General features: G+C 46.5%; 1 protein-coding gene across 4 annotated transcripts in view; it reads right to left on the bottom strand.

The window, feature by feature from the left end:
• Nucleotides 1-18,576: 18,576 nt before the first annotated feature.
• NEDD9 (neural precursor cell expressed, developmentally down-regulated 9) overlaps nt 18,577-25,569 on the bottom strand; it is a 292,001-nt gene continuing 285,008 nt past the window's right edge. For all 4 annotated transcript variants that reach the window (XM_060307849.2, XM_030881426.3, XM_030881428.2 and 1 more), the window contains 4 exons: nt 25,096-25,197; nt 23,073-24,299; nt 21,639-21,728; nt 18,577-19,455 (listed from right to left, as the gene is read on the bottom strand). In XM_060307849.2, coding sequence (XP_060163832.1) covers nt 18,946-19,455; nt 21,639-21,728; nt 23,073-24,299; nt 25,096-25,197 — 1,929 coding nt within the window. In that variant the 3' untranslated portion in view covers nt 18,577-18,945. The remainder of the gene's footprint in view (nt 19,456-21,638; nt 21,729-23,072; nt 24,300-25,095; nt 25,198-25,569) is intronic.

The following is a 25,569-nucleotide window of genomic DNA, read 5'->3' as shown; positions in this document are numbered from 1 at the left end:
TATATATGGGTCTTGTTTTTGTATCTATTCAGCCAATCTGTGTCTTTTGGTGGGAGCATTTAGTCCATTTACATTTAAGGTAATTATTGATATGTATGTTCCTATTCCCATTTTCTAAATTGTTTTGGGTTTGTCATTATAGGTCTTTTCCTTCTCTTGTGTTTCTTGCCTAGAGAAGTTCCTTTAGCAGTTGTTGTAGAGCTGGTTTGGTGGTGCTGAACTCTCTCAGCTTTGCTTGTCTGTAAAGGTTTTAATTTCTCCATCAAATCTGAATGAGATCCTTGCTGGGTAGAGTAATCTTAGTTGCAGGTTTTTCTCCTTCATCACTTTCAGTATGTCCTGCCAGTCCCTTCTGGCTTGCAGAGTTTCTGCTGAAAGATCAGCTGTTAACCTTATGGGGATTCCCTTGTGTGTTATTTGTTGTTTTTCCCTTGCTGCTTTTAATATGCTTTCTTTGTATTTAATTTTTGACAGTTTGATTAATATGTGTCTTGGCGTATTTCTCCTTCGATTTATCCTGTATGGGACTCTCTGTGCTTCCTGGACTTGATTAACTATTTCCTTTCCCATATTAGGGAAGTTTTCAACTATAATCTCTTCAAATATTTTCTCAGTCCCTTTCTTTTTCTCTTCTTCTTCTGGAACCCCTATAATTCGAATGTTGGTGCGTTTAATGTTGTCCCAGAGGTCTCTGAGACTGTCCTCAGTTCTTTTCATTCTTTTTTCTTTATTCTGCTCTGCAGTAGTTATTTCCACTATTTTATCTTCCAGGTCACTTATCCGTTCTTCTGCCTCAGTTATTCTGCTATTGATCCCATCTAGAGTATTTTTCATTGCATTTATTGTGTTGTTCATCATTGTTTGTTTCATCTTTAGTTCTTCTAGGTCCTTGTTAAATGTTTCTTGCATTTTGTCTATTCTATTTCCAAAATTTTGGATCATCTTTACTATCATTATTCTGAATTCTTTTTCAGGTAGACTGCCTATTTCCTCTTCATTTGTTAGGTCTGGTGCGTTTTTATCTTGCTCCTTCATCTGCTGTGTGTTTTTCTGTCTTTTCATTTTGCTTATCTTACTGTGTTTGGGGTCTCCTTTTTGCAGGCTGCAGGTTCGTAGTGTCCGTTGTTTTTGATGTCTGTCCCCAGTGGCTAAGGTTGGTTCAGTGGGTTGTGTAGGCTTCCTGGTGGAGGGTACTAGTGCCTGTGTTCTGGTGGATGAGGCTGGCTCTTGTCTTTCTGGTGGGCAGGTCCATGTCTGGTGGTGTGTTTTGGGGTGTCTGTGGACCTATTATGATTTTGGGCAGCCTCTCTGCTAATGGGTGTGGTTGTGTTTCTGTTTTGCTAGTTGTTTGGCCTAGGGTGTCCAGCACTGTAGCTTGCTGGTCGTTGAGTGAAGCTGGGTGCTGGTGTTGAGATGGAGATCTCTGGGAGATTTTCGCCGTTTGATATTATGTGGAGCTGGGAGGTCTCTTGTGGACCAGTGTCCTGAAGTTGGCTCTCCCACCTCAGAGGCACAGCACTGACTCCTGACTGCAGCACCAAGAGTCTTTCATCCACACGGCTCAGAATAAAAGGGAGAAAAAGTAGAAAGAAAGAATTAGTAGAAGTAGGAAGAAAGAAAGAAATGAAGAAAGAAAGGAGGGAAGGAAGGAAGGAAGGAAGAAAGAAAGAAAGAAAGAAGAAAAGGAGGAAAGAAGGAAAGAAAGAAAGAAAGGGAGGGAGGGATGGTGGGAGGAAGGAAGGAAGGAAGGAGGGAAGGAAGGAAAAAAGAAAGAAAGAAAATAAAGTGAAATAAAGTTATTAAATTAAAAAATAATTATTAAGAAAAAAAACAAACGGATAGAACCTTAGGATAAATGGTGGAAGCAAAGCTATACAGACAAAAATCTCACACAGAAGCATACACATACACACTCACAAAAAGAGGAAAAGGGGAAAAATAATAAATCTTGCTCTCAAAAGTCCACCTCCTTAATTTGGGATGATTGGTTGTCTATTCATGTATTCCACAGATGCAGGTACATCAAGTTGATTGTGGAGCTTTAATCCGCTGCTCCTGAGGCTGCTGGGAGAGATTTCCCTTTCTCTTCTTTGTTCTCACAGCTGCGGGGGCTCAGCTTTGGATTTGGCCCCGCCTCTGCGTGTAGGTCGCTGGAGGGCGTTTGTTTTTTGCTCAGACAGGACGGGGTTAAAGGAGCAGCTGATTCGGGGGCTTTGGCTCACTCGGGCCGGGGGGGAGGGAGGGGCGCGGAGTGCGGGGCGGGCCTGCGGCGGCAGAGGCCGGCGTGAAGTTGCACCAGGCGCGCCGTGCGTTCTCCCGGGGAAGTTGTTCCTGGATCCCGGGACCCTGGCAGTGGCGGGCTGCACAGGCCCCTCGGGAGGAGGGTGTGGAGAGTGACCTGTGCTCGCACACAGGCTTCTTGGTGGCGGCAGCAGCCTTAGCGTTTCATGCCCGTCTCTGGGGTCCGCGCTGTTAGCCGCGGCTCGCGCCCGTCTCTGGAGCTCCTTTAAGCAGCGCTCTCAATCCCCTCTCCTCGCGCACCAGGAAACAAAGAGGTAAGAAAAAGTCTCTTGCCTCTTCGGCAGCTCCAGACTTTTCCCTGGACTCCCTCCCAGCTAGCCATGGCGCACTAACCCCGCAGGCTGTGTTCACGCCGCCGACCCCAGTCCTCTCCCTGCCTCCGACCGAAGCCCGAGCCTCAGCTCCCAGCCCCGCCCGCCCCGGCGGGTGAGCAGACAAGCCTCTGGGGCAGGTGAGTGCCGGTCGGCCCTGATCCTCTGTGCAGGAATCTCTCCGCTTTGCCCTCCGCACCCCTGTTGCTACGCTCTCCTCCGCGGCTCTGAAGCTTTCCCCCTCCGCCACCCGCCGTCTCCACCCGAGAAGGGGCTTCTAGTGTGTGGAAACATTTCCTCCTTCACAGCTCCCTCCCACTGGTGCAGGTCCCGTCCCTATTCTTTTGTCTCTGTTTTTTCTTTTGCCCTACCCAGGTACGTGGGGAGTTTCTTGCCTTTGGGGAGGTCTGAGGTCTTCTGCCAGCGTTCAGTAGGTGTTCTGTAGGAGTTGCTCCACGTGTAGATGTATTTCTGGTGTATCTGTGGAGAGGAAGGTGATCTCCGCGTCTTACTTTTCCGCCATCTTCCCTTCCGCCCTCTGATTCATGTTTTTAAAAGGTTGTCTTCTTTGTGGTCGCTGCACAGTAGATGAGCCAGTGTGGAAACCGGGAGCCAGTGCAGAGAGACGACTGTAGCTTGGATGAGGTTGATGGGACCCGGTGAGACCCCGTGGTGAGAAGAGAAGGGGACAGGGACCAAGCCCCGGGTCCTCCAACAGCCAGAATAGCCGTGCAGGGAAGCTCAGCTTTTCTAGATCTGAGACAAAAGAGACAGTCTCAGGGTGTCTTCATGCAGGGACACTCGTGGAGCATAGAATACCCCCTGAGAGCATCACTACTGTTCCATCTCCTCCTACCCTCCTGTGCAGCTGGTGTGTTGGGTGCAGACCCGGCTCCTCTTTAGTGATGCAGCAGCTGAGGGGTCTCAAGCACTCGTGTGGCTGATGCAAACCCCCAGGAAGGGTCAAGACAGGGACAGTGGGCAAATTAAGTTGAAGGAGGTCAGGTGGTAATTCTGTTGAAGATGAAGAATCCAGCGCTCGTGGACAAATGAAAACCTGGTGTGAATGACAGGGCTTGTCACGGAGGCAGATTAGATTCCAGTTTGATGGGCAGATAATCAATGAAATAGATGCACTTGCACTGTTTGAAATGAAGGATGAAAATACAGACGATGTGCTACTTCACTCCGGAACTCATAGGCAAGAAAATGTGCCAAGAAAAGTGCAGTTTGATTCTGCGCATCCTGACTTGTATTTACCGTTTTTCTCTGCTCTGTCATTCCCCTCTCCCTTTCTTTTGTTGCACATAAAGTAACTGGCATATGTTAAATGTTGTCTATTATATTATTATTATTACTTTTTACTAAATGGTCAGTGATATATTCTGTTGACATCAAAAGGAAATAGAGTGGAAAAAAGACTTTCTGTAAGAAGACCCACTAGCAGTATACTCATTCAACTTTTATTTTTCTATGTCATTAAGTTATTTTGCTCTCATTGCCTGACAAACAATAACAACGACAAAATCCTTTGCCTACTTTATTTTCTTTTTTTACTATTATTTTTGGCTGCGTTGGGTCTTTGTTGCTGCGTGCAGGCTTTCTCTAGTTGTGGCGAGTGGGGGCCACTCTGTTGCGGTACGCAGGCTTCTCATTGCGGTGGCCTCTCTTGTTACAGAGCATGGGCCCTAGGTGTGTGGGCTTCAGTAGTTGTGGCACGCGGGCTCAGTAGTTGTGGCGCACCGGCTTAGTTGCTCCATGGCATGTGGGATCCTCCTGGATCGGGGATTGAATCCATGTCCCCTGCATTGGAGGATGGATTCTTAACCACTGCACCACCAGGGAAGTCCCTGCCTACTTTATTTGATTGGAGAATTTCAACATATTTTATTTATCATTGTAAAACAAAGCACAATTTTATGATTTTTTGTACAATCATAATTACATGTAGGGCAGTGTGTTTTTAAGTTGGAATAAATTTCTCTAAAGGAAATGAATCCGAAATAGATTTCCTTTCAAGTCAGTGTCCTGTTATTTAAATGAACTTCTTGTTTAAAAGAATAATATAAAAAAGTCCATCACTGCTTCAACAGAGCAGTGAGGCTGTTTCTTATAGCATGGCCATCGGGGCAGGGCTGTGCGTTATCGAGTCAGAGGCTAATAGTACTTCTGTGAGATATGAGGGGCCTGTGTGTTCTAGGAGCACGTGGAATGACTTGACGGGGATACAATTTAGCACAGCTGGAGGTATTGCTGGGGTAACCCAAGGTGAATATGCATTACTTCACCAAAGTAAGTATTCATTACTGCCCCCAGGCTGCTGTCACCTGACCTGCTGGGTCAGAGGCACTGCCACCCCCAGGATGCTATAGGTGGTCATTTTCCTGGAACCTCTGGGACCAACCAGCTGGCCTCCTGAGAAGCCTGCGGCCCTGGGATGGTTGGAGACGGCGCTCCCTCGGGCCCTGCAGACGGGAGGGCTTTCCTGGCAAGAGTCTTCAGGATCCTTGCAAATAAGTCTCTGAGTTGCCCCAACCCTGTTGTCTTCCAGGAAAAATTATAGCCGAGGCCCTAAATGGGAGAAATTTCCCTTTCCTTCTTCAGGGTTTTGGTGTGGAATAAGACGTTTTCCTATGAAGGCTGAACGAGTGATGGCTGAGAGAAGGCAGTTTCTGATTTTCTAATTACATAGCATCCTAAAACAAGACTGGGCCATCGGGATATTATCATACGTTCCCCCCTTATTTCTTGGAAACTCAATATAATATTCAAAGGTATGTTCAGACGAGTAACGAGTACTTATTTCCTCTGTGTTTAAGTCAACATCTGATTTGTAGTATATTCCGCGGCTTTGACAAAAGCAGTTACACGAGTTACTTAAGCCTTTCCACGTTTCTAACCCTGCTCGATGAAGCATACTTGTCTGGTTGGTAACCCAACAATGAACACATAGTTCATGCTAAATCTATGAAAACATTGACATATTAATTGAGTCAGTCCGTGGATCCCAAGAGAGAATTTTTAGGCTTGGAGAAAGTTGTTTTCTGTGTTTGTTGTGTTTTTAATTTCAGAATTGTAGCAGTTTATTTACCAAAGAGTCGTATGGTGCCGACTTTGTGCCAGGACGTGTTCTAAGTGCTTTACAAACATTCATTTGTGATACTAAGCCATGTGAAGAGCCTATGACACAGCTGCTCTCATTAGGCCCATTTTATTGATGGGGAAATCAAGGCTTGCAGAGAGTAATAGCTCAAGACCACACAGCTGAGGCAGAGATGAGATTTAAACCCAAGTTACCTCAATAATAACTGAGGCCAAGCTTTTATAGGTAAGATTGAAGTGTTATTGTTGTTGTTTTTAAAAACTTTTTATTTGAAAAGAATTCCAAATTTACAGAAAAGTTCTAAGAAGGAGGATAGCACATTTTACTGAGAATCACTTGCTATTGAGACGTTTAAAATTCTTTTTGTGAAACACAGTGCCTACATTGTGGCCCTTTACCCTACATCAGTGCCTCTCTGCTAGGAATGAGAATATTCTCTTGCAGAACCAGAGTACTGATCAACCTTGGTCAGTTTGGCATGGATTTGGTACTTCTATTTAAGGTACTGTCTGTGTTTCAGTGTCGACAACCCAACAATAATGTCCTCGATTCTTTCCTCCACGATGGGGTCCAGGCCAGTAGTGCCACGTATTCCACCAGTTATTGGTTCTCTCTTGCCTCCCTTAATCTGAAGGTCTTTCACAGCCTTCCTCTGTCTTGTGTAACGCGGACAGTTTTGCAGAATAGGTTTCCTCCGCCTTTAAAAACTAGGAGAGGCTGTCTCCATTTTGTGCGCGCTGCCATCTCGTCGTGGTCAGGTGAGGAAGCTCAATGTTACCTCTGTGATGTGACAACCGGCTCAGGGTCTCCCTCCTGGAGGAGGCACCCCATCCATCTGCCCCTCACTCGTGGTGTTGCCTGTGATCACCCCGCTCCATCAAGGGGCTGTCTGATTTCTCCACCGCATAGCTACTATTTTTCCCTTGCAGCTAATGTGCAGTCTGTGAGGAGACTCAGGGATGTTTCTCTGCCACTAGGAAGCCCGAGTCACAAGGCGGAAGGCAGTTCTTCCCTCCCACGGGAATGGGAGGGGCGTGGGATTTGTGCTCCGTCCGCCTGTAACTGGAAACTCTGCCCGCCTCTGATTGTGAGCCTTGCAGGTGTCACAGGGTGATCTGTGAGGGCTGAGGCTCTCAGGTAGAGTACAGGGGCTTGGATGTTTCCAGGCACTGATGACTCAACTTGCATCTGTGAAATGATGAAGTGGCCGGCGTGCCTCCTGAAAGAAACAGGAATGGGTTCTAACCCTTAATGCTACATTTAAGGGTCAAATATATTAATAACTGTCTGAGACCAGATTTCAGGAAAGGGCTTTAGTTCCCTGAGGGGAGACTGACAGTAGGAGAAATGGACATCCAGTCAGGGCTCATACCCAAGCCTGGGAGAAGTTGCAATGAGAAAGATAGATTTGGGGTGTGAGAAACAGCCAATAGAAGAACCTGCCCAGCCAGCCCCCCGGCAGTGGGCTTCTATAGGAGAGAACTGGCTACAAGCCCAATAGCACTGGCCCTGTCCATCTTACTGGGGAACATCTTGACCTCACAGAAGGAGAAGCAGAATCTATGCTTTGGTACACACCCCGTAAGCACCCAAGCTCTTACATGCTCAAAATATTTCACATGAACCCGCGTACTATTAGAGACAGTGGCTAAAAAGAGAGGACAGGGAATAATTTAAGTAGAAAGGATTAGATGAAGAGAAAATTTAGAACCCAGATAGTCAAGCCTTAGGTTACTGGCTACTGCGTTTGTCTTTGACCTTCTTGGTAGTAAAAGGCAAAAAGGAGAACATCAGTTAGTTACAAAAAATCTCATTTCCATGAGAAAAAGCTTGTCTGTTCCTCAGGAGAAACAAAACACTCCCCAGTGCTTAAATGTGAATACATCTGCCTGTAATTTGCTTACTGGTAGTAAAGCTTTTCTTCCATTTAGCCTTTTGTCGATTTTCTCTGTAATTGAATTTTTTTGTTTTGTTTTGTTTTTGTTTTTGTTTTTTTTGTGGTACGCGGGCCTCTCACTGTTGTGGCCTCTCCCGTTGCGGAGCACAGGCTCCGGACGCGCACGCTCAGTGGCCATGGCTCACAGGCCCAGCCGCTCCACGGCCTGTGGGATCTTCCTGGACCGGGGCACGAACCCATGTCCCCTGCATCGGCAGGCGGACTCTCAACCACTGCGCCACCAGGGAAGCCCTGCAATTGATTTTTACTTGTAGGTGCCATAGTTGAAAGGTCCATAAATGCTGGGATGTGCTAAAGATCTGAATATCAGGATGGGGAAGTAACAAAAGTGTTGAGCCGTTTTGAGAGAGCACATGGGGTGAGGTAACATCGCAGTTAGCCAAAACCATGGGTTCGCAATCCAGGGACTGAGGGTTTGGTTAGGTCTGGTGACACCAACTTTGCAAGGGAGTGCACTGGAGCTTGGCCCACAGGGAGCTATGAAACACAGTCTCCAACCTCAGGAACTTGCAACAGAGAAATCATAGACATCCAACAGCAACAAAAAAAGGCACTAAAGTAAGTGATGGGAAAGTACTTATATAATGTGAAACAATACAACAGTAACTTATGGACACTTGCAATCCTGCCCTTTGGAGAGATTTCAGTGTTTGCAAAGGGCTCCTCCAATGTGGGATTAGATTAGTGGGGGGTATCTAGGGAGTTAGATTCATTCATTTGGTCAGTTAGTCAGTCAACAAACATGAATTGAGCTCCTTGTGTGAACCAGGCCATTAGATGGAGAAGATGAACTCAAGAGGCCCTAAGGTCTGAAACGTACAATAGAATGGGGAGACGTGCAGACAAAGAAGTCATAGTACTGCTGCGTGTTTGTAGAGCACTTAGGAATTACTTTAAAAGCTTACGTTCACAACATTGAGCAACGTCAGCTTAGTATCCCCATTTCACAGGCAGGTTGGTGGCGGAATCTGGCAGAAAAACCAAATTGTCCTCCTAGGGCTTTTGTTTCCCCACCGGCCCACAAGGGGGTGATGTGTGTGGCCATCCGAGGGGTCCCAAGTGAACTCTGCTTTAGATCCGCAAAATGCTGGACACGTAAAAGCTTCAAAACCATCCTAGGTGGTGCCCAGATTAAGACGTTGTTACCTGGAGTGACGGGGGGCTGGCCATTTGCCCCTGCGGGGAAATAAAGACTCTTGGAGGCCCCTTCCAACAAGGGCAGCGGCCTGGGACCCGCACGAGTCCACTCCTTTTGGGTAACTTTTCTCTAGAAAACTTTCCCCCGCCCTTTTCTTAATGTTCCTTGCACTCCTTTTGTTTTCTTGTTTATTGATTTTCCTTTTGCAAACAAGACAGGGGTACCCATTATTCAACGATAACCTTCTTTTGTCAAATCTTAGGGCTTTTCTAGTGTTGACTGGATGTCTAGACAGATAGGTAGGAATAATTGCCCAAGGGCAAGGGCAACTTTAGCTACGTTGTCCATTTACATTTTTACATCCTCCTAAAAATAAACCTGCATACTCCTTTGTCTTGGTGTTTCGACCTCGGGCAAGACCCAGGAATATGCAGCTTCTCCTACAGATGTCTAAAATGTCCCCTTCACAACCATCCTCCTTAGAGAATTCAACTTCTTTAATAGGGATTTAGGTCACAAAGGGCCCAGGCAGTTCTGAAAAACCCCGTTATGCTCTCTGGGTCATAAAGGAGACTCATAAATGGCTTTTGGATGAAATGCTGGGGAGGGCTGGGTAGTGTCTGGTGTCTGATGGTGTCCTGACCGATGGGCTGGCCAGAGAAAATTATGGGTATGTTTTCATTGAACATCATTTCTTGCTGACTCTTGTCTCCCTGGAAAATTGTCTGTGAGGAGAAAAAATAAGGTGCCCTTTCTGTTAACTCAGTGTTCTTAATTATAGTTGTTGGGAGATGCCTTAGATCATGTTGTGAGAGCTACGGGTTCTTCCTCTGCAGCCCTCCCCCGCCCCCCTGCCCCCGCTGCAGAGGAATTTGTTTTAGAGGCCGGGGTAATAGTCAACACTGAGATAAAAGTCAGTTCTCAGTGTTTTCAGTTGCCCCTTGTTAGAGGTTTCTTCCCTGCACGTTGGCCTCTACTCATTAAAACACTTTCAAGGTTGTTTTTCTTTCTTTTTTTTTCAGCCACAAAATAAATCTGTGCCTACTTGTTCGGGACCTGGGAAGAAGTGAGGTGAGCTTAACGTAGGCTCCTCCTCCTCCTGGTACGCTTTGGGGTTTCATGGCTGGCATTGCTCCTTTGCCCTTGTTCTTTATGAAGCCAGCATCGAGTGCCCGGCGGGGATGATGCAGTAAGCGTGGAGTTCACACAGGCTGGTTCCATGGAGATGTCGAGACCTTGGTGCTTCCTTGGTGTCCCAATGGATCCACATCCATCGAGATGCCCACAGCAGGAACCTGCAGCCTGGGCCCCTCTCCATCAGACACCACGTTCAGTTCTGTTTTTTTTTTTAAATTTATTTATTTTTGGCTGCATTGGGTCTTCATTGCTGCGCACGGGCTTTCTCTAGTTGCTGCGAGCGGAGGCTGCTTTGCAGTGCGCAGGCTTCTCATTGTGGCGGCTTCTCTTATTGCGGAGCTTGGGCTGTAGGTGCATGGGCTTCAGTAGCTGTGGCACGTGGGCTCAGTAGTTGTGGCACACGGGCTTAGTTGCTCTGCGGCATCTTCCCGGACCAGGGCTCGAACCCGTGTCCCCTGCATCGGCTGGCGGACTCTCAATCACTGCGCCACCAGGGAAGCCCACATCCAATTCTTTACCGATCATGTTGACTCCCCTCCTACGTACCTGGAATCCATCCACTTCAGCCTCCATTCCTCCTCTTGAATTCAGGCTGCCTTTGCCCTTTTTCCCGGGACTGACAAGAGTTTCCAGACTGAGCTGTTAGGGTCTACAGGGCTCCTCCTCTCACTTCCCACACCTCAGAGCGCTGCTTTCAGAGCAAAGTATGTGCTTGTCTATCATCATTGGCCCCTTTTCAGGAAGCTTTCCCACGTATTAAGCACCTCTTAATCTGTCTCTGACTGGATTTCTCTTCCCATCTGTATGGATTTTATTTTTCTTTCACTTTCTTGTTTTCCATCTGAAAAGTACTTCTACAGTATTTTTAAACTCCTTATATAAGATTGACCTTCACAAAGCATTTCTACAAAAAAAACCAAAAAAAACTCATCCAAAGGAGCTGATTATCTGGGGGAAGTTCATCCAAATGAATCATGGGTTTTCTCTTTTTTTATTCTGGGACATTCAGATGATGAGAAACGGATTGCGGAAACAATGAAGTGTGTTTGTGTGTTTCTCTAGGTGCCTTGTGTAAATTCAGGGGTCTGGGTGGCAGAGGTCAAGATGCTGCCTCTTAGCCTACTGGTTCTAAAGCGCTATCATCGGGAGAGGTCTGAACTTTGACAAGTAGGGGTGAGACCGACACTGACTCTGCGAGCCTTGTTAGCAGGCCTCGGCCTTTTGAGAGGGGAGGAAAACAAAGATGAACTATCTGAATATCCTCGACGAAGTTTTCGTAAGTGTGTAGAGAGACAGCAGATCTTAGGGTCAAAAAAGTTTTGGGAAACAGTAGACAAGACTCTATTCTCTATTGCGAGATTCCATCCCGCCTTTACTCTGCTCCCGTGTAGCACCACGTACTCCGTGGTATTTTCCAAAATGATGACAGCATATCCACCAACAATTTATTTCTCAAAATATCTTGAGAACCTGGAATATCAAAGAGCCTAAAATATTGCTTTAGAATATGCATCTCTTGAAGCTCATATTTGTTCCACTGACACTTTTTTTTTTCTTTGTGGTACGTGGGCCTCTCACTGCTGTGGTCTCTCCCGTTGCGGAGCACAGGCTCCGGACGCGCAGGCTCAGCGGCCATGGCTCATGGGCCCAGCTGCTCCGCGGCATGTGGGATCTTCCCGGACCGGGGCACGAACCCGCGTCCCCTGCATTGGCAGGCGGACTCTCAACCACTGCGCCACCAGGGAAGCCCGACACTTTTTTTTAAATTGAATTTTTATTTTATATTGGAGTACAGTTGATTTACAATGTTATGTTCGTTTTGGGCGTGCAGCAAAGTGATTCAGTTATGCATACACATATATCCACTCTTTCCGATTCTTTTCCCGTGTGGGTCATCACAGAGTACTGAGTAGAGTCTTTCTCGACTCTGCGCCTCTCCCCGCCCCTCCTGCCGCCCCCAGTCTCCCCTCCTGCCACCCCCAGTCTCCCCTCCTGTCTCCGTTCTCCTCCCTCCATACGTCCATAATCTTCACTGTCTTTCTCATCTCTTTTGTCTCCTCTTGACCCCTTCTCCTGCTACTTCTCCTTTCTCTTGCGTGAAAGGATGTGGTGTCCGCTTATTCTGAGCTCAGCAGTTCTCTGGAGGTGCCCCACGCAAAGCCCGCGTCCCTGTGCGCTGGAGCCCCAGCCGGTCCCGCAGGCCCCCTGCCCACCTCTGTCCTGCTCCTTCCCGACGGCCAGCCTCAGCCAGGCTCCCTACCCTTGGTGTGTGCTTTCTACCCAGCCTAGATCACTTTGATTTTTCTCTCTCGCTGTACTCCTAAGTCTTTTCCTGAAGCTTTCAGTTGGGCATGTGTCCCTCACCTGACTTGAGTTGTTTAAGAGGCGTGTTTACTTTTGGTCCCAAATGAAGAAAAGCCGAGAGCGGGGCTCCCCCTTCTTTCCTGCCCTTTGGTGCAGAGGCACGGGCTGTGAGGCTGGGTGGCTCCTCGGGCCGGGACAGCTGCCGCTTATTGACGGACAGGGCGGATTCGCCAACTCTGTTCAGCCAGGCAGGAAACTTTCAATGAATAAACGAATCCTTGTTTTTCATGTCCTCTGGTGAATAGCAACATTTCTTTTGTCATAATTCCTCAAACACTATGAAGAATGTAGATGTGGTTTATGGGGAAACATCTGAAGCCCAGATCAACTTTTACTGACTAGGCGAGGAGAAAACCGTGTTTGTCTCTCGGGTGGGTCATGACCTAGCCCAGGATGGACTCTTTAGAAAGCTGAACTTCCTGATTGGACCTTTTCCTGTGGGCCCTCCAGGGTTTCTGTGAGTTGGTGGATGATAATAATTGATTTGAAAAAATGTCAATATTATTAATATCAATATTAATATTGATTTGAAAACAATGGGACATTAGAGTTAGTTGGGAAATATTTTTACGTCTTTTAAAAATCAACTTTAGGGCTTCCCTGGTGGTGCAGTGGTTGAGAGTCCGCCTGCTGATGCAGGGGACACGGGTTCGTGCCCCGGTCCGGGAAGATCCCACATGCCGCGGAGCAGCTGGGCCTGTGAGCCATGGCCACTGAGCCTGCGCTTCCGGAGCCTGTGCTCCGCAACGGGAGAGGCCACAACAGTGAGAGGCCCGCGTACCCGCCCCCCCAAAAAAAATCAACTTTATTGAGGTATGACTCGCATACAATACAGTGCGCCCACTTTGTGTGTCTATTATGCAAATAATTTGCATTCACATAATTACCTTAGGAATCTAGATATAGATATAGTTCCAGAACAGTGGCCACTCACCACATGTGGCTATTTAAATTAAAATTAAAAACAGTTCCTCAGTTGTACTCATCACATTTCATAAGCTTAATAGCCACATGTGATTATTGTCTACTGTATCAGACAGTGAAAATTACAAATACACACCGACACACACACACACACACACGGCACTGATATAAAACATACATATAGCACTGAGATAAAACATATCCGTCACACCCAAAGGTTCCTTTGTGTTCTTTTCCAGAGAATTCCTAATTCCCAATCCTGATTTCAGGAAATCACTGATTTGATTTGTTACTACACATTAGATTTGTGTTTTCTAGAGCTTCATATGTACATACTCTTCATTTACCTGGCTTTTTCTCAGCGTAATGTTTGTAAGGTTGATCCATTCATGCTGTTACATATGTAACTAGTTCCCTCCTTTTTAGTGCTGAACAGTATTCCATTGTATGAAGAGACCACATTTATTTATCCACTCACCTGCTGATGCCATTTGGGACTATGCTAAATAAAGCAGTGAGTTTTGTAGACATATATTTTATTTAAAAATTTTTTTAAAATTGAAGTACAGTTGATTTACAATGTTGTGTTAGTTTCAGGTGTACAGCAAAGCGATTCAGTTATATCTATATATATTCTTTTTCAGATTCTTTTCAGGTTATTACAAGATATTGACTATAGCTCCCTGTGCTATCAGCAGGTCCTTGTTGTTAATGGACATACATTTTCATTTCTCTTGCCTAAATACCTTTGGAATTGCTGCGTTATATGCTAAGTGTATACTTAACTTTATAAGAAATTGCGAAACTGTCTTCCAGAATGGTTGTACCATTTTACATTCCTACCAGCAATGTAGGGCAGGTCCAGAGGACTCCAATTGTTACCAATTACTACCATTTTTTGTTTACTTGTTCTATTAGGTACTGAGAGATAGTATCTCAATCTCCACCTGTAATTACAGATTTCCCGTTTCTCCTTTCAGTTCTATCAGTTTTTGCTTCATGATATTTTGAACCTTATGACTATGTACATTCGAATTTAAGAATGTTTTGTCTTCTTTATGAACTGGCCCTTTCACGATGACATGCCCCTTTTTGTCCAAGTTCTGAATTCTGCTTTGTCAGCTGGTGGTCAGTCCAGCTTTTCTTTTTAAAAATTAGAATGTGCATGGTATATTTCTCTCTCTTTGCTTTTAACTTATCTATTTTTACTCAAATTGGGCATCTTTTAAATAGCATATAATTTAGTCTTGCTTTTAAAAAAACTCCAGTCTGAGAATCTCTGACTTTTCATTGTTCTGTTTAGACCATTTACGTAAAAAAATAATAATTGACAAAGAATAAACTGTATGCATTTCAAGTGTACAATTTGATGAGTTTTGACATGCATATACCCGTGAAGCCATCACCACAATCAAGAAAATGGGCGGGCTTCCCTGGTGGCGCAGTGGTTGAGAATCTGCCTGCTAATGCAGGGGACACGGGTTCGAGCTCTGGTCTGGGAGGATCCCACATGGCGCCGAACAACTGGGCCCGTGAGCCACAGCTACTGAGCCTGCGCGTCCGGAGCCTGTGCTCCGCAACAAGAGAGGTCACGATTTAAACAAAAAAAAAAAAAAGAAAAGGGGCATTTTCATCATCTTCCGCAAAGGCTTCCTGAGCTCCTTGGTAATGTACTCCTCCCCCCACTCCTCTTCCCTGGCAACCACTGATCTGCTGTCTGTCACTGTGGTTTGCATTTTCTAGAATTCGGTATAAATGGAACATACTATATGTCCTCTTTTTCGTCTAGCTTCTTGTACACATCATAATGATTTGGAGGTTCATTCATGTTGTTTTTTGTTTCACTTTTTCTCCCCTTTTTGTTTCTGTATAGTATTCCATTGTGTGGATATGTAACAATGGTTATTCATTCACATAGACATTTGGGTTGTTTCTAGCTTTTGGCTTTACAAATAGAGCTGCTATAAACATTCTTATACAAGTGTTATATGGACACATGCTTTTATTTCTCTTGGGTAAATAACTAGGAGATGAATTCCTAGGTCCTATGGTAGGCATACATTTAATTTTGTTTTTTAAACCGCCAACCTATTTTCCAAAGTGTTTGTACTGTTGTGCATTCTCCCCTGCAGTGTATGAGAGCTCTGTTTGCTCCCCTTTCTCACCAACAGTTGGTATGGCTCATCTTTTTAACTTTAATGATTCTATTTGGTGGGTTTGTATTTCATTTACTTATTGTCTGTTCACGTTTTTTTTAAAAAATTTTACCGGTTCCTTTTTATTTTTTTAAATTTTATGTATTTTTTGCCTGCGTTGGTTCTTCATTGCTACACGTGGGCTTTCTCTAGTTGCAGTGAGCGTGGGCTACTCTTTGTTGCGGTGTGCGGGCTTCTCATTGTGGTGGCTTCTCTTCTTGCGGGGCACTGGCTCTAGGCGCGTGGGCTTCAGTAGCTGCGGCGCGTGGGCTCAGTAGTTGTGGCTCACGGGCTTAGTAGTTGTGTCTCGTGGGCTCTAGAGCGCAGGCTCAGTAGTTGTGGTGCACGGGCTTAGTTGCTCCATGGCATGTAGGATCTTCCCGGACCAGGGATTGAACCCGTGATCCCTGCATTAGCAGGTGGACTCTTATCCACTGCACCACCAGAGAAGTCCCCTCACATGTCTTCTTTTGTGAGGTTTCTATTCAAAATTTTTGCCCGGTTAAAAAATTTAGTTATTGGGACTTCCCTGGTGGCACAGTGGTTAAGAATCTGTCTACCAACGCAGGGGACATGGGTTCGAGCCCTGGTCTGGGAAGATCCCACATGCTGCAGACCAACTAAGCCCGTGCACCACAACTACTGAGCCTGCGCTCTAGAGCCCGTGCACCACAACTACTGAGCCCACGTGCCACAACTACTGAGCCTGCGCGCCTAGAACCCGTGCTCCGCAACAAGAGAAGCCTCTGCTACGAGAAGCCCACGCAGCAACGAAGACCCAACACAGTGAAAAATAAATTAATTAATTAAAAAAATTACTTGTTTCGTTATTCTGATACATGTCCTTAGCTGAGGTATGTGGTACAAATATTTTCTCCTGGTTTGTTGGTTAACTTTTTGTTTTCTTAATGGTCTTCTTAGAAAAGTTTTAAATTTTGATAAAGTCCAATTTATCAATTTTTTTAATATTTACGCTTTTTTGTTCTACCTAAGGAACGCTTGTCTTCCTAAGATCACAAAGATTTTTCCCCTGTGTTTTCTTCTAGAAGTAGGAGAGTTTTTAGTTTCACGTTTAGGGCTATGATCCATGTGAGTTAATTTTTCTGTAAGATGTAAGGTAAATATTCATTCTTTTTCCATGGAGAGATCTAGTTGTTCTAGTGCCGTTTTTTTCAAAGGACTTACCATTTCCCAAGAAGTGCCTTGTCAGTTTCTTTGAAAATGTTTATAGATGTGGAAAAAGGTATATGCAAGGTATATTCAGATACTTTATCTGTTACTCGCAGTAGGATACCAGAGTGAAAGAGTGGGCCAAGCATTAAAAATAATTTATGTGGTTACGAATCTCTTATTTTCATCAAGTATAGTTTTAAATATTTCTTGATGTCCATTCCAGAATGAATCGAGCAATTCCCTTTGATTCTAAAACCATGTGAATAGCAACATCCATATTATGGTAGCAGAAATCATTCCACCCGTCATTTAAATATAGAGGCTTTCTGGTGAAGAGCAGCTTTGTTCCAGATGTCTGGGTTTGGTAATGTTCACAGATTCCAGAATTTTCCTTAAATGATGCAAAATGAAAAAATAGCACTCAATTTTACTCAAAAATCCAGATCTATAATATCGATAAAATCTCCATAATTTAACTTTCTATATTAGGAGTGCCGAAATAAGCTAATATTTAATTTTGAGACAAGGAAAGAAATATAGAAAAAGAAAACCCAATGCCTATGAAAACAGACATCTAAAATTTTTAATGATTTGAAAACAGCCTGTATATACAATGTGGGAGAGAGAGATACAGATTGAACATTTTGGTTCGGAACACGTGAAATGCCACCAATTTGCTCAAGTCTGTCATCTCCTAAGAGATGCACATTAGACAATGAAATCTACAAGGACACTTTTCAACCTCCTCTTCGTTGATTTTCAGCAACCTGCTTCTTCCTTCGCGCACACTTTCTTTCTTGTAACAATACAGCTTCTTCTGGCACAGCAGAACGTCAAGAACTACAAGAGCGGTGGTTCTGAATCAAAGCACTTCTAGGGTAAGTTTCACTGATTATTTCGTATCCCACTTAGATCATGCATCCTTCTCGCCTAGATCCTTTCCTGTTGCAATGATTTGGTTGTTTCAAACAAGCAAGCTCAATTAAGTCAAGGCATATATCGCAAACCAAAATGTTTTCCAGTCGGCTGGAATAGCATTATTAAATAAAAACCGGACTGATAGACCGTAATTTGCTCCTTGACTTGGTAACATGTGACTACATTCACCCCCTGGGGTAAGAAGCGTGATGAATCTGACGGCTTGTGGTGTGTTTGTGCTGTGCCGACCCCAGCAGGTACGAGAGGAGAGACTGTGGAACGGACGGATGCTGTGCCGAGCTGGGAGACGGTGGTGAGCAGTGTGCACAGGGTCATTGGCCAGAGCTGTGATGCCTAGATGGGCTCCATACGGCTGCTCTGAGTGCTGGGTCTGCATTTGCATGTTTTAGGGAGGCTACAGGATCAAGCACCGGATTCGCTTAGAGTGGGATGTGGCCTGTGGCTCTAATGTTTCGGTGATCAAGGAACTGGCCAGTTTCCCTCAGGTAATGGGGTAGTAGCACCTAAGGGAATGTTGAGAGTCAGAAAGGCCCCTACTTACAACTGGCAGATGGGCCCATCCTTCCTTTTGTGGACGGTCACAGTCTGATGTGTCTTTATGAATTCCTGCTGCAAATAATATATTTTTTTGCAAATCTAAAAACATCCTTTGGAATATCGCATGGCCAAGTCACTCATAAATGCCAATGAGTAAAAAGCCTTGCGGAAACACGTTCTCTCCATGCTGAAACAACCCTAAGTGGGGACATGGCCCCTAAGTACACGTGTCACTCCTCCAGCACCTAACACGTCAGAGTTTGGATTAACGTATACTTTCTGAAACTTTCTAAGAGGGCTTTTTCAACCAGAAATGAGGCATCTTGCAATAACGCGCCCAAGACAGCCAGTTTTGGAAGGGGTTTCAACAACAAAAACAAGGCATAGCATGCCTCCTTACTGGAAGGTGCACACCTGCAAATATACTGTGCTTCCCAGACTTGGGAGTGACAGGCTCAGAATAATCGCTAGTATATGTAGAGCAATATTACAACCAGCTGGTATGTTTTCTAAAAAAAAAAAATGCAGCATTAGGAGGCGCTTACTAAGGTGCTTCTTAATTCATGGTCTTCAATGGAATGTATCAGACAAACATCTATGAACGAACATGAACACACAGTCATACACACACACGGACAGGATTCTGTACAGTTTACGTCTTAGATGCTTAGATGTGTACACAAGAACCACGCAGGGAAAAAAAAAGTTCCCCAGAGTTCCCTGAATTTCTGAATGTCGTCTAACCCATCAAGTGTTAAAATATTTCATTTTCATATAAAATATCTACAAAAATAGATAAGATTTACAAAAACCAGAGAGTATTTCCAGTTTTCCTCAGTAATCCAAGTCAGTCTCTCTTTTGCTGCTCAGAATGTCGCCATCTCCAGCAAAGAGCGCTTGAAGAGCTGCGCGTTCCTGGACAGGTCGGTCACCTGGTGGACCATCTCCTGCAGGGCGGAGGTGCTGGGGTAATGGAGCGCGGCCGTCTTGGTCGCCAAAACTATAGTCTTGAGCTGCTCGCAGAGCTGGTTGCTGGAGTTCATCACTTTGTTGCGAACGTCCTGGGCGGCCACCTGCCTCGTCAGCGTGTCTCCGATGAACACCAGTTTGTGGGCGCTGAGGATGACGAACTTGCTGTGTGCCACGAAGATCCGTGGGGGCTGTGCCGAGCTGAGGCAGCTGAAGAGCGCGTCAATGGCGTTGAGGAGGGAGATGTAATGGGTCTCACACTGGTCGTAGTAGAAGCACAGCAGCTGCCTGTCCTGCGCGCCCACGCCGCTGCTGGTGCTTGGGAGGCTCTGGGAGGGCTTCCACTTGGAGATGTCGTTCTCCACGGGCTTTGTGATTTCTTGTTCCAACAACTGGAACTGACTCAGCTGCAGGGAAGGAAAAAGCCGAGTTTGTTAAGGATGAGGCGATGTGCCGACATGGAAATTAACCAGGGCTCGCAGTTAAAACTCAGGGACCTTCATCCCAGTGTGAGGTGCTTATTAGATGCCAAGGCTTGTCCAGTCGCCTGGCTTTCCTAAGTTGTGAACTGTACAGGCTGACAAAGAGGGTCCCTAAGGAATCCTCCAGCTCTGACTTCTGTGACTGGACACGATTGGTCTCTTCTCTCCTCAGGCTGGAAGGCAGCATAGGGTTTAAACCCAGCTCTGTTACCCACACCTTTACGAAGGTTAAATGAGTTAATATTTGCAAAGTGCTTAGAATAGTGTTTGGTATAATGGAGACTCTAGGTAAATGTTTATTACGTGTTGAGAGGTGGCCAGGGAAAAGCAAACGTGGGGATCTCTTTGTCAGGTCAGTCACTGACAGTTTGCTCCTTCTGGGGGAAAGCCTTTTGTCCCTTCAAGGCACTTAGATAAATGACAATCCATGACCCTTTTCTATTTCTCCTACTCTTTCTGTCCACATTTATAAATGTTATTATCCAGCACTACAGGGTAGACTACTGCATATAAATACATGCGCACTGTGGAAGAGAACTTCTCTGAGGGAATCTGAACGCAGGCTGTGCATCATAGCACTTAGCCCCCCAGAGCGGTCGAAAGGAAGGGGCCTCACACAAGGTCAGACTCAGTGTTAGCTTTCTCCCTTCTCTCCTCACTGCCCCCAGCTGGTGTATTATTTAAACTGCAATGATAATAATTTCCAGCTATTGCAACAAGTGTCAGGAGAGGCTCTCTTTTACAGGCAAGGACTATCTATCTGTGACCGGAGTTTAGGACTCAGTCTTCTGCCCTGAAATAGGGTTGAGTCTGAGCAGGGTTAACCTCACCCAGCTTCTCCCCTGAGAAGTGCACGGCGAGCTTTCCTTTTCTGTAGACTCTGTTTTCTTCTTAGGAATTACTATGATTTCAACAAGTTCCCCAAAGCCCTGCAGTCTTACTTGGGCAAATGCCAAAGCAAACATAAACAGATACAGGGCGATGCTTCAAGATATTCCGCTTATGCTTTTGCAAGTATGTTCATAAATATATCATCTCATTAGGTCGGAGGGGAGAGGGACTTTCTCATTTTATAGAGAAATAATGGAAGTTCAGGGAGGTTAAGTGACTTGCCTGAGGTCATATGATTGGTTGGCCAGAAAGCACAGATTAGAACTCTGGTTTCCTGAGTTCAGTGCGCCATTTCATGTCCCTACATGCCATTTCAGTTCATCCTAAAAGGCCTATAAATCCTCCATCCATTTCTCGTTATTTTTGTGCCCTTGTATTAGCAATACCCATTATTATTTGCCCCACTCATGCCCAACTTTTGAATGAAACTGCCTTGCCCAAAGCCCTTAGTAAATGGACTTGGATATATGTTGAAAACACTGGATCCTGCCCTCCTCCCCTTAGATTGGACCAAGAACAGCCAAGCCACAGGCTTGGGGAGAGACAGAGATAGAGATGATAGAGACAGAGAGACAGAGGGAGATAGATAGATGGATAATGGCCCAGACTCTTTTTTAAGGAATTTGATAAACCACAGAAGGGGCTGACTATTAGCGAGGAAGCTGAGATGAAAAACTATATATAGGAAAGGCTTTGAGTGTCCAGCTGTGGGTTCTGTAAAGTTACAGGGGAACCAAATGAATAGATAATCAGAGGAAACTACCAAATAGAGGCCAAGGAAGTCAACTTAGAGAGACACCAAGTTAGTCCAGGAAGGAGAGGACACTGACAGTCCTAGTGCCTTAAGACATGGCTATAGCTTCATTTTCTGTTCCCGGATTCCCCTATTGTGGCTTTACTACAAAACCTGTTTGCTTGGGCCAGCTTGAGTGCGTCTTACTCCTTGAGACCAACCGCCTTAGCCCAATAGTCCTAATAAGTTAGATGTACAGGCTTAGCCTGGAAAAACTGTATTTGGACATGGTCCAGGTACACCCAGCTAGATTACTAAGGCCATAGACCTTCTCTTTGTCCTTATACCCTATTATGTGCCTTGGAGCTTGTTTATGCCAAAGTGTACTGGGAGGATCAAAACCATGATCTTCTGAGGTTACAGTTTCCTTATTAAGTGGGAAATCTTTTCAATACCAAGTAGTTTTTGTTCTGATCGAACGTACCTGATGATGTTCCAGCTGCATCTTGTTCTGTTTGATGATGTTTTCTTTTTCCAAGAGCTCCTTCTGTTGCCTCTCAAACTCCTCCTTACCCTATTATTTTCCAACATAAAGAAAACATGACGTCACCACTAGGATTCGCTTATGCTAACAGTTTCATCGACAGACACGTGAATACGCTTCTATTTTCCGCTGCCTTGGCAATTTCCTGCATGCCCAGTTAGGCCCTGTGAACCCCAGGCAGGGCTTCTCGGCCAGACTTCCAGAGTCACTGTGCGGATGAGAACCGAAAACTAAAACCCATTAGCATGTGGGGTGTCACGCTGTCCGCTCCACTTTACCGTTTTTGGAGGTTAACCATGGCCCCCTTCAAACCTCCGTACGCGGTGCTTTTTCTCAGGGCTCTTTTCTAATAGATTATATGCAAACCCATAAACCCCCCAACGGGGGTCTAAACATGGTCCACATTGTATTTCTAGTTGCTTTCAATCATCTACAGCTCTACACCAAATTAGCATCTCCCAAGAGGCAGAGTTGGACAGCCAGCCAGGTCAGTGTTTAATGCCTCGGTCTACTCTCTCCCCATACTTCTTTTCAGCACAAGGTGTGGCTCTGCTCTCCACTCCCCGGTTGTAGGCAAAGGAACTGTGTGTAATAATCCTCAGGAGACTTCGCGGCTGTCAGTCAAATGAAAAGAATGGCAGAATAAGATAGTGAAGCAAATTCTAAATAATGGATCTTGTAGAATGTTTTAATCCCCCGAAGGGAAAGCTGTCAGGATCCTGAGTCAACCTGGTGGAATTTCCACCTGGAGGACACAGACTGTGACGGCCCGATTTCCCTATGCCGTTAAGTTCTAGGTCAATTGGCAAATGCCCAGTGCTCTTCAAGGTCAGCCTATGGTGGGGTTAAGTTTCTCTGTGAGTAATTCTACACACATACACAGTATAGAGCTGAAGGGACCTTAGAAATTCAGAGGTTTTCAAATCTTTTTCCTTAACCGTGAAACACCCCTCGCCCTACTTCTTTTTTCCAAATAAAGTATCGTGCAGAACCGTATCATGAAATGCAAACAGAAGTGGAGCTGGCATGTCTATTTGCGGCCCGCTAACCTACTTGGGGAGTCTCCTCCTGCTCGCCTGAGGCATATCTATCAGATCTGATCCACCCCTGCACTTCATTCATTCTGCAAATGAGGCAGTGACATGAGGTTACAGAAGCTGGTGACACAGTGTCACGGAAAAGTCTAGAGGACTCAGGACTCTCAGGCCAGTATTCTTCCTACTGGACAACATTGCCTCCAATCTGTGAATCATTCATCGTGTTTCTGAACATTAATCTTGGTCTCGGCTCTGGTAGTCTAGCTACCAGCCTTATAGGCATTAGCCCCAGGCCCCTGCATGTGAGTGTAGGTGCCGTAGGAGTCTGGTTCTTTACCTGGAGGTGGACATAGTCGTAATCATCCATCCAGCTCCGTTCAGAGCCGTCACTGCTGCTACAGTCAGGGGGCTGGTCCTTGCCCAGGCTTGGGGGCAGTGGCTTGTTGAGGGCTGGAGCCTTGTGGTCCCCGGGATGCAGCCGCTGTACCTGGGAGCTGGCGTGTGGGCACTCCGCGGAGTTCGTGATGCTCTCAGGCCCGCTCTTCCCATGCGAGCTGCCAGGGCCCGGCTTGAAGAGGGCCTCCGCGTTGGTGTTGATGGTCGTGGTCAGCTGCTTGGCATCGTCTGGCACTGTCTTTGCCACCATCACGAACCGGTCCAGGTCATCCCATTTGTTTTGGGGCTTGTTGACGGCCAGAACGTTCAGGGACCAGCTGCACTCGTTTAAGTCATGGCTGGTCTGGCTCAGGATCTGATGGGAGTCCTCCAGCCTCTGGAGCTCCCGCTTCATCTTGTTGTGGAGGGGGGGCTCCGGCAGGCAGGAGGCGTTGGCCGTGGCCCCCTTGGCGAAGTGCAGGTAGTCCCTTAGGGCCAGCTCCACCCTGTCCACAGCGGCGCGGACCTCGTTGACATGTCGCTCCATGTACCCGTAGCCCCGCCAGTCGGTGGTGACCAGCGCCATCAGGCCCGAGACGCCCATCTCCAGGGCCTGCTGCAGCCGGTGGAGCCTCTCGATGGCCGTGTCTGGATCCAGGAAGAGCCTTCTGTCCTGGGACGGGGAGGCAGACAGCGAAGATTCCTTCGAGGTGGTGGAGGACGTGGACATGGTGCTGCCGGTGCTGGAGAAGGAGAGCCGGTTGATGCCGTCCACCACATCCTGGGAGCCTTTGGCGTCCGGCGGGTTGCGCAGCGGCACGTCGTAAACCCCGTCTCTCTCTTCGAGGTTTGCTTTCCCGCCGGCTTCTGCTGGTGGTGCCAGAAACTGGACCCCCCGGGGGACATCATAGGCGTCGTTCTGGGAGCCCCCGGGCTGGCGCAGCTGCGGGGCCGGGTGGCTCAGGGAAATGCTTTGGTGTCTCCGTGGCGCCAGCTCCGCTGCAGCGTCGCCATTATATTTAGCGTGAAGGTCCTTCCCCAGGGGCTTGGTGCCGGCTGGGGGGATGTCATAAACGCCCTCGGGTCTGCCGTCGGGCCGGCCAGCGTGTCTCATCGGAGGGGGAAAGTCGTATTCTTTCTCCCTAAGCCCGGCCTCATCTCTGCAGGCAGGAGGTGGAATGGCGTATCCCTGAAAAGCAAGTGGAGAGCGAAGCTGTTATTCGCTCACTTGGCTCACGTGACGGTGCGGAAGCTGAGCGGTACGTCAGGATTAGGGCCAGGTGCTGCCTCCCTCTCGCTCGCCCTCCACCCCTAAGCGTCTCCCTGCCCTCACCTCCCCCGCCCTTTGACAAGTGCATCCTCCCCTGCCCTCCACGCTGCTCTGCGTGGAACCCTCTTGCCTGCGCTGCTCTCCTGGGCCTGCCTTGCTGAGCGCCTCCTGGGGCTCCTTCCTCAGCTGCTGCAGGCTGGGAGGGCAGGTGATGCATCAGCAGCCCCGGCCAGGCGTCAGGAGGCCTAGGGTCTCTCCCGGACCTGTAAGCCGTGTGCTGCCCAATAAGCCGCTTCAGTGTTCTGAGACACGGTTCCCTCATCTGCAGAATCAGGATAACTGTACTTCCTGGGCAGAATGAGTCCGATGCGTTAGCCCATATATGTACGGCCTGAGTAAGCTGTGACACCCTATATAAACGTGAGCTATATGAGATACAGCAGTCGCTTGCCAAACGGAATTGATTACCTTCTTATTGGCTCTCCTTACCGACTCCCCATTTTTTTAGTGTGGGCCCCTAAATATGGAATTCCTAGAATTATCTTTATTGCCGATTCTTCCTCCCTCCCCCCTTCTCTTCCCTCCCTGTACTCTCTTACAAAGGCTAGCTTCTCCTCTTTGGTTTGTTTATCCCAGTACACACACGCACACACGCGCACACACACACACACACACACACACACGTTTTTTTGCTGCTCTGTAGCAGCTCACTTACCCCTTTGGTAGGAGGGATGTCATAGACCCCTTGAGGTTTTATCTCTCCCACTGGGACTGAGAACACGGGGCCTTTCACAGACGACGGTGGGATGTCGTACACCTGAAGAGAAACACCCCCCCAGAGTTACCCGGCACGGAAATGGCTTATACGTGTCATTTTTTATGTACTAAGCTTTTAATGACGGATTTATTTACCAGGTTATGTGTTCCCTTGCTCTTCGGCTGAATTCTATGTAATAAAGGATTGATGGAATTTTTCTTTTTCAATTTTGTATTCTTTGACTTAGACTGTATATAAAAATGATCTTAGGTAAACTGCCTGCACTGTCTGTATTTTAAATTGTAGGTTAAATTTTACGCTGCTGATAAATTGATAAGCAGTAAGAGCTTTGTTAGATCAAAGCCTCGATGCCCTACTAAAGCAAAGCCAGAAAACATACCTTAAAACATTGGCTAAAACGGCCCCTGGACA

Source organism: Globicephala melas, chromosome 11 (assembly GCF_963455315.2).
Source record: "Globicephala melas chromosome 11, mGloMel1.2, whole genome shotgun sequence".
In the NCBI taxonomy this organism is placed as follows: Eukaryota; Metazoa; Chordata; class Mammalia; order Artiodactyla; family Delphinidae; genus Globicephala; species Globicephala melas.
The sequence above is the reverse complement of the archived record's forward strand: the minus strand, read 5'-3'. Positions and strand labels throughout refer to the sequence as shown.